Below are 9,397 nucleotides of genomic sequence, written 5' to 3'. Positions count from 1 at the left end.
AGAGAGAGAGAGAGAGAGAGAGAGAGAGAGAGAGAGAGAGAGAGAGAGAGAGAGAGAGAGAGAGAGAGAGAGTGTTCGGGGTACCAGTGAAGATGATGGACTTGCTCCAAATATGATCAAATGACTAAAGTATAAAATAACTACAGACAGAATCATATCTGGTTGTGACATCTGGAAGGACATTTTGAGATTATATGTACAGAGATGTGAACATGAAAAGTCTAAGCTAGTTTAAATTCTAAGTTTGAGTTTTCTTCTCTCTAGCACCAGCTCTCATACTGATGCTGTTCCTTGGACACTGACATAAGCTCGTAACTATTCAGAGCGTGGCAGTCTCTGCAGCTTGGAGGCTGGTGTACACACATGGTTTTCTTTTTCTTTGCTCTTTATCTCTTTCTCTCTGTGTCTGTCTCTCTCTTTGTGTTTCTCTCTCTCCTCTCTCTCTCTCCTCTCTCTCTCTCCCCTCTCTCTCTCTCTGTTTCTCTCTGTCTTCTCTCTGTGTGTCTGTCTCTGTCTCTCTGTCTGTCTGTCTTCTCTGTTTCTCTCTGTGTGTCTCTGTCTCTCTGTCTGTCTGTCTTCTCTCTCTGTTTCTCTCTCTCTCTCTCTCTCTCTCTCTCTCTCTGACACATATGTGTATGTGTCTGTGCATACACATATAGAGGCCAGAGGTTGATATCAGGGTGTGTTTCATTCCCCATCTTATTTTTTTGAGACAATGTCTTTTCACTGAGCCTGAAGCTATCAAAGCAACTAGAGTAGCTGCCAGCAGGGCCCTGGTGTCTGATTGGCTCTACTCCTGTAACTGGGATTACAGATACCCATGGAAACACCTGGCTTTTCTGTGAATGCTGGGAATCCAACTTAGGCCCTCATGTTTGTACAGTAAGCATGTTATCTACTTAGCTATCTTCTCGGTTCAGGTTTTCTTTTCTTTTCTTCTTATTTTTAAAGCTATTTTTACTGAAACAAATGAAAAGAAAATCTCACTTCCAGGATTGTTACCCAGCATAGGGACATCACTGCCTCTCCTTCTCAGTGAGTTCCACCTATTAGAAGTACTTGGAAATAGTTTTGCCAATCAGTGTTGTTTTTTGGAGGAAAATCAAAATAAACACCAAGAATTGGTAGTGGTTGCTCTAATGGGCAGCATTCCTCCTCTCTGGGGCATTTGTGAGGATGAAATGCGCGCATGGAAGCACGGAGCCTTGTGATGCCTGGCAGTGCTAAGCCAGGGACCTCAGGAGGGCCAGGTATCTGTGATTGTAGTTGGGTAAATCTTCATTCCCAGACTACTACAGCTAACCTTTCTTAGTAATCAAAGACCTGGGGGAACATGTTTCAGTAACACAGGATAAAGACAGGGGAAATTCTGAACATGTTCAGGTGGGAAGCAGAAGGCAAAGAGAATGATGTGCCCAAGGTAAGAAAGTCAGCTGTTGGCCGTAAAGATCAGGATATGAGCTTGTGACTTCATATTTTCCTCTTAACCATAGCTTACTAACTCCTCAGCTGCCCAGAAAAAAAGCAATCCAGATTAGGGACCACAACTCAGAGATCTACTTTTTATTGATGGGTATGACTAGCTTAGACCTCTTAACCACCTCCAAAACACAGTGGAACTGAATTGCCCAGTCTGTGGTGGCCTGACCAGGGAAGCTGTCAGTCTAAGACTGAGCTGGCCCAGCATAACAACATCACTGCCTCTCCTTCCTAGCGGATCCCACCTCTTAGAAGAGCTTGGAAACAATTTTCCCAGTCGCTTTTGTTCTTTGAAAGATCTTCAATGTGAAGTGGTAGTGGTTGCTAGTTTTAATGTTCTTAACACTAATTGATAACCATGATTCACTCCTACTTAGGTGACCTTTCAACTCTGCTATCTGCCTTACCAAAGCCTATTTCTTTCTAAGCTCTTGCTCTGGAGACCTTTTCAATATCTATTACTTTCTAAGATCTTGCTCTGGAGCTAGCAGGGAAGGCTATGCTGGCATGCATTCTGGTTCTCAGAAGAAGCAAAACTCAGATCATTCTTACTAAACAGAAAACACAGACTATGGTTTCACATCTTTCAAGTACGGGTGTGAGTTATGCATACAGACACCTCAAGGATATTAGGAGAGATGCTAACGGGAGGGAGGGGCTGGAAAATCCACACAACAGGGGAAAAGCATCCTGCAATTGTCTCTAACTTTTCAGGAGAATGCAGAAGCCCTATTGAGGGCCAGATTAGCAAAATGGCCCCTGCGGATGGGCAGCTGAGGTAAGCAGTGGTCATGCCATACAGAGCTCCAGGCAGCTCTCATCACTTACATTGTTGATTATTTATATGACAGAGCTTTTGCAAGAGCAGCCAGAAAGAAAAAAAATGAACTGTATGGGAGATTGCCTCATTTTAAATGTCAATTAATTCATAGTTTTCCAGCCTACATTATAAAATTTGTTCTGCTGAGTCAGTCGTTATAAGTCAAGTAGCTTCTGCATCTTACTTTCTAGATGTTTCATCTGATAAGTCCGGAGGGGCCCGGATCCATCATATGAGACTGCAAGGCATCTTACTTCCTTAGCGAACAATGTGGGTTACCAGATGAGCATGGCCGTGAAGGGTTTTATGCAGATTTGTGCAGAATCTCTCACAGAAGTCTGACGTTTTCTGATTAGAACTATATCCTGAAGGAGATATTTTGAGGAAACTTGGATTTGTTTGCCTTTCATTCAAGCCCAGACTCTCGTAGCCATCTGTCCATTGGACAAATTCATTGATCTATGAAAAGAACTTTTAAATTCTACATGACTCACACAGGCCCTGTGCTCTGATAAATACCAGCTCCCAAACTCAATCACTAAAATTCAAAATGCCTGTGTCCTGCCTTTCCATTCCCGTTCTTAGCAAATGACGTCAACATTCATCTAATTACTGTCACCCAACATTTCAGAGTTAGCCTGGATTCCTGCCATACTATTCCTTTATGCACACAGGTTTAAAACACACTATCTCCAAAGATGTCTCTGAGAAACAATCTCGGTACACCAACGGCATCCAGTCTTCCTATGCTGCCGAAGATACTAGTGACACAGGACATGGACTCCCGGTGAATAACAAATTGACAACTTATATGTGTAGATGGACAGAAAGTTGGAGTCAACCGCAGAGGATACAGAGTGGAAAGAGCTCCAATGCATCCTCTTTTTCTCCCAATCAAGGCAACCTAAAATGGCAACCCCATGTTGCCTACTAGGGACTCTGATAATTTTCTTGTTTTCCACATGCATATTTTCCTGTGTCACATTTTATTTGATCATTGCATTATTTTGTTTGGTTTTGTTTTTGAGACAGGGTTTCTCTGTAGCTTTGGTGCCTGTCCTGAAACTAGTTCTTGTAGACCAGGCTGGCCTCGAACTCCCAGGGATCCGCCTGCCTCTGCCTCCCGAGTGCTGGGATTGAAGGTGTGCGCCACCACTGTCCGGCTGATCATTACATTACTAAAATGCCTTTAGTAAGAGTATTAGGGAAGAGGTAACATGCCATCTGATTAACCCACATATGTAACTGTTCAGTCCCACAATGCTCCCATTTGTACAGAGTGCAGAGGTTAGATAGCACAGGGAAGGGAATGTTCGAAGGCAAGGGGCTGGGGGACAGGAAGATTGCAGTCTGGGGGGCATGGAAGTGACATGCCCTTCTTCTTCATGCCATTGTCTACCACTGGTCCCGTGGAAATTTACAGGTAAAGCTTGAAAAGAGGCACTTATGTTTGACAGTTCTTCCATGGCTCCTATTCACTGCATCTGCACATCAGTGATGAATGGGGACGCCACAGTGCTGAGGATAAAATACGCAGGCTCCAGCGAGGCCTGGAGTGCAGGGACAATAGCAGTAGAAACTGAAGAACACACAACTAGAAGGGTGCAGAAGGCACCTAGGAACTGAAGGTGAGGGTCTCTCAGTCCACTGTGGCCTTGGGAGCACTGTGCACAACACATTTTCCTTTGTAGCTTTTCTTGAACTGGGCTAACTCTGTAGAAAGAAATCTCGATCTCAGAGACTGCTTACCTAATAGAAGCAAAACTCAAGGTCTCTGTAACACACCCTTGATCCCTGCTTCGGCAGCAACAACCTACTGCTTGAACCCAGCCCACACGACAGCCATGTGGAGCAGTCATTCGGTGTCCGTGTAGCCAGACACCCATTACATGGATGTTTTGGGATATAAATGGAAATTGTAAGTTGAAATGAAAATATGCCACCAACTTCAGATCATTATCATTAAGAAACAAGCAAGGCAAAGTGGAACTGTTCTTTGACACATGATGCCTGGGGAACGATTAGAACATTGTGTTCTTACCTCATGAGCATTTCAGCTAAGCTCTTTGCATCTGGGGAGAGAAAGCTGGTGTTAGTACAAGATCAACAACTCATAATTAATATACACTTAGAAGAAATCAACTCATTTATGTGGTCATAACAAACCCTCCAGTCAGATGGCAAGCCATTTCAAGTGCATTTGTTTACCAATGCTACACTAATGACCAGAGGCTTTATGGTTCCTTTATTTCTTTTACATACTACTCTTTTATGGCTTTTATTTATAGCAGAAAGATGCATGAGGATCCTGTGCCCATAAAACTGCAGACATCTATTAAACTTTTTATTCCAATCTATTTATTTATCACTTCTAGAAAACCCAGTTTTATATTCAATACTCAGAAAATTAACGTTTGGGAAAAATCATTTATGTAGAACAAACTGACTCTTCATTACCCATGAAAGACAAGAATGGAAAATTTAAGTCACTGTGCCTCACTTTAAAGGGGTTCAGTCTAGAGCTCTGTGCTTTCAGGTTGGTCACTGATTTTTTTTTTTTTTTACAAACTTGGATGTTTTATTTCAAACTCAGAAATAAAACTTTATTGTGGAATACCCCTCCCCCAAATCCCAAAACTATTTATAGAGACCTGGTTATCACCTCTGACACAAGAAATCATATCTCAGAATATTGTAGGACAGATCGACTTATTTGGTAACACTATTTAGAGATGGCTCTAAAGTATGATTTATGCTTTTTACACGTTCCCTCCTGGCAAAAATGAAGTTTCCTTTCCTGGAACACAAAATCCTCGTGGTCTCTGTCTCCTCTCTCTGTCTCTGTCTCTCTCTCTCATTTATTTCACTGCTCTCTGATTTTATGTTAAGCACCCTGTTCAAGGAATAGAACTTTCTGGAAATGGATTTGTTTGATGAAGGCATACACAGGGACATTTGCACCTCCTCCTCTGAGGGCTGTGATTTGCCTGTTTTGTCCCATGTGCAAAGACGTGGGGACAATCCCAGATCAATTATCTGGCACCTGGTGCCCCGATGACCCCAAGAGATTGCTCTACACCACCGGGCCATGCCAGTTCCCTTTGGAAGCCTTAACGTGGGGGCCCCAGCTTTGTGCACAGATGGGTTCAGTATGGAAGACAAAACTTGCCCCCTCTATTCCACCCACATGGAAAAACACAGGAAGCAAAATAGTACCGAATCTCCCAGCTCATGTCTATATATTTGTCTGCAAAGAAGAAGTAAATAGCATGAATCTCTACTCTTCCTGAATGATTTAACACGTACAAAGTAAATATATCTATGGGATGCCAGAAGCTGGGGAGTAATTAGCTCCATGTAACACCCAACAGTGGCTAGTACAATATGTTAAGGAAGAGGACAGAACTTTACAGAGTAAATACATGTCTCCAGCTCACACTGGGCATGTTCATCTGAGATACCCAGCCCCGTACACTTGCCATTACACTGCATCTTTGTTCCAGGTTAGCCACCAGCACTCCTTGGGGGCTTTTCACACTAATGTGTAAGGTGCCAAGGCTTCACAAAGGAGAACAGAATTTTCAAGTACCCCTCTGATTGAACAGATCTTGGCTGTAGCTGGTTGGTCTCCTTCCTGGCCTAAGATTACTTTAGGATTGAGCCGCAAAGCCATGCCAGTCAACCCTGAAGCCCATCCTTGAGAACACATGTCTTCCTTCAATCTTAGCTACCGTGTTTTGCTTCCATCTCAGTTGGAAACTTTGGGAAAGTTGTACTAGTTGAAATTCTTGTCTTCTACAAGTTCTCTGGAACTAAGCTAAGAAGCCCAACTCTTCAGCACAGTTTGGGTTTGGGTGACGTGACCCTGGAGCATATTCTAAGGACTTGTATTATATCACACTTGTTATCTTAGGAATACAAGATAAATTTCTTTAGTATCACTGCATGGCGGTTAGAGATGAGGACACGGGTTCTGAGTAGCATGTCCACTGTGGGTGGCTCACACAGTTTCTCTGCCATCCTAATGGTGCTTTGTACCTGGAGAAGGGTGAGAGAGGTAGACCCCCAGGGACACCAAGGAGCAGATGCCTGGCCCCATCAGGTTAAGGGATCCAAGGATACTAGTGCATCAGAGTGAGCCAATCTGGGGAGAAAGAGACTGCCCTCTGCTTGGAAGGGGCCAGGAACCTCAACTGAGGGGGTAGACTTGAGTGGTCAATCTGCTCCAACACAGAGAACTCACAGCATGGGGATGATGAACTTGTTCAGGAAAGAATGTGTCTCTTTGACTGGATAGAGAGGTCACTGGCTTGGTGATGGATGGGGGTGGCCCCAGCGTTATGGAGGTGACTAGCATGGTCTGAAAGCTGCTGCCTGGCTAAGATAAGGCTGAAGATGGTAGGGGGGTAGCTGGGGATGAGAGGGCTGTACACTGGTACTCATCATGCCTCTTACTCAGGAGGGTTGGATAGGAAGTTGGATACTGTGTTCTCCCACCAGCTTCTTACAGGGGACCAAGTGAGAACCTGAGAGGCTTGGATTAAGGAAGCGAGTGGCCCAGGAGTGGGAGTGACATTACAATGTGATATTAGAGCCCTGACAGTGGTAGTATGGACAGGACAGACAGACTGCACAGAGCCCAGGGAAAAGGCTAGAATGGGGATCCTCAGCGGGGGATAGGACCAGGAGTCTAGTAGGACATGGAACCTAGCTTTAAGTGGAGAGCTGAGGAGACCTCATCTAGAGGTGGCGCTAGAGGTGCTGGGTGGGGCTATTAACAGGCAGGCTAGGAGTCAAGTTAGGGAGAGATCTGGCAAAGACAAGGCTTGAGCATTGCTCATGCTCCTATAGGAGAGGGTAAAGCCCAGTGGCACATCTCAGTCTTGCTTTCATTTAGGGAAAGGAGAGAATCTGGAGCAAGTTAGTATATCATAATAATTGTGGACTATAGGATCTTAACGGTGACAGAGGCCTACAAATTAGCTTCCTAATGAAACTTAAAATCCCTTCCCTTGGGTCTCAGGCGGCTATTACAATGTGCGCTACCTTTAGGGGGTCCAGAGCTGGGGTGGTGGGTCACCAAGGTGACTGTCTCCTGTTGTTGTACATCAAGTTCCCCCTGGCATTCCAGGATACCCAGAATTCAGCGCTCCCCCAACATCTCCCCATAGGACCTTGTATTTTGTTTCTTCTTCTCAGCTCAGTTACTAACTGGACGACCTCGGAATCAGTGTCTAATCTATTTTTATCACGAGGGAGAACCAGAAGAACAGCTGATTTACACGTGCCTCCCAGGGCCACACCTATGATTGACACTCAAAAGCAACTCCATGCAGTAGGGATCTGCAGCACTGAGTTGCTCAGCGGGAGCTCCTGTGGTGCTCTAAGGTGTCCTGCCACTCTTGATTCCTGCTATGCCTTTGACTCTCTTTCTCTCCCTCTCTCCCTCTCTCCCTCCCTCCCTCTCCCTCCTCCTCTTCCACCTCCTCCACCTCTTCCTCCTCCTCCCCTCCCCTCTTCTCTCTCCTCTCTCTCTCTCTCTCTCTCTCTCTCTCTCTCTCTCTCTCTCTCTCTCTCTCTCTCTCTCTCTCTCTCTCTCTCCTGAACTTGCTATGATATGACTGGACTTCAAAGGCCCTCAGCTCTACGTTGGCTCTGTCCCCTCTGGGCTCCAGTGGTAGTTGGCACCGTGGCTCTTCTCTGAGCTTGTAGCTGAACACTCTCCAATCTTGCCTGTGGTCACCTGTTCAAATACCACTTTCTCTCCCTCTTCCTCTTTGCCTCCTGGGTATAGCCTAGTCCTCAGTAGATGGGAAGTAGGGAAGTGGCCCAAGACTTCTTTGGGATCCTCTTTTATTGCTGTTTTCAGACAGGGTCTTGCTGTATAGTCCAGTCTTGGTTCACACTCCTGATCTGGTATCAGCCTCCTCAGAGCTGGGGTCACAGGTGGGTACCATCTCACTTGACTTTCCAAGGATACAATTGCCCTCGCTGGTACTGAAATTCTTGATACACTTTCTGTCTATAGTAATAAGACCTTCTGAGGCCATCTAAATAGTATTGTTGTTCTCATGCTTGGGCTAAGTGTTCTCTTCTTGAGTTTAAATTCTCTAAAATCCTCAAATACTTCTCACAGGGCCTAATTTCTAGGTAATTCCTTACTTTGGGCCCTCTTTTATGAAAGGCTTGTGATTTCATAATGTCCTTTATTCAACCAGCCTGAGTGCAGATAGTTTTATATGTATATAAATTATATATATATTCTCTTCCCACACACTCTTGAGATTGCCATATCCCTTACAGGAGCTGCAAATGATTTTCTACAACTCGTATAGAAGACTTTGCAGTTCTGCTGATTAAATGTCACTCTCTTGACTGTAGCCTTCCAAACTCCATGCTCTCTGGACTCTTCACTCTGCTCTCTTAGTCTTCCTGCCCATCTGTATGAGCTATATACCACAGTCTGCCCAGTCCTCCATGGGGCTCACCACAACTGACTTCCTTCCTTATTAGCCAACCTTGCCAAAACAGAGAGTGGGTCTCTCCCAGATCTCTGGTGGCTCCTATTCCATTTCTTGATGGCTCAGAAACAAGCCTTTCCACAGCTTAAGTTAGCTCACTTCAAAATAAAAGGTTCTGAACTGGTTAGTTCTTAGATGGGCAGATACTCCCCATCACCTGGCATCTCTCATTCACCTTGGTGATCCAAAGACTCTCCACAAAAATTTGTGGGTCATGGTGGGAAGATTTTGCTTAGAAACTTAAAATGGTCTACCTTGGGGTCTCTCAGAACTTGAACCCTCTGATCTGATTCCTGATCTTTCCTGTGGTAGTTGTGGGGAGTCTTCAGTGGGATGCCATAGCATTAATTGGTGTCTATGCTTTACTCATTGTCTTTTGAGACGTGTGATTGTTTTATTTCAACACTGAAAAACCAACTAGCTCCCAGCAACCTTGGCTACTTTGTAGGTTTGGGGAAAAACAGACGGCTAATCAGGGCTCTGGTAATGGTTAAGCATTTAGAGCTGTCTCTGTCTGTCTTTCTCTTCTCATCTCCTTTAGTCAGTCTGTCCTTCCTTCCTTCCTTCCAATGGTTAA

At 44.7% G+C, this 9,397-nt stretch overlaps 1 protein-coding gene across 2 annotated transcripts in view; it reads right to left on the bottom strand.

Annotated features, from left to right (window-relative positions):
* The window catches only part of Dscam (DS cell adhesion molecule), a 563,284-nt gene that overhangs the window by 34,331 nt on the left and 519,556 nt on the right, over positions 1-9,397 (bottom strand). For both annotated transcript variants that reach the window (XM_026777546.1, XM_026777547.1), the window contains exon 28: positions 4,341-4,371. In XM_026777546.1, the coding sequence (XP_026633347.1) occupies positions 4,341-4,371 (31 nt within the window). The remainder of the gene's footprint in view (positions 1-4,340; positions 4,372-9,397) is intronic.

The sequence above is a fragment of the Microtus ochrogaster genome, unplaced genomic scaffold (genome assembly GCF_000317375.1).
Source record: "Microtus ochrogaster isolate Prairie Vole_2 unplaced genomic scaffold, MicOch1.0 UNK72, whole genome shotgun sequence".
In the NCBI taxonomy this organism is placed as follows: Eukaryota; Metazoa; Chordata; class Mammalia; order Rodentia; family Cricetidae; genus Microtus; species Microtus ochrogaster.
Note: the sequence above shows the minus strand (reverse complement) of the source record. Positions and strands in the feature narration are given on the sequence as shown.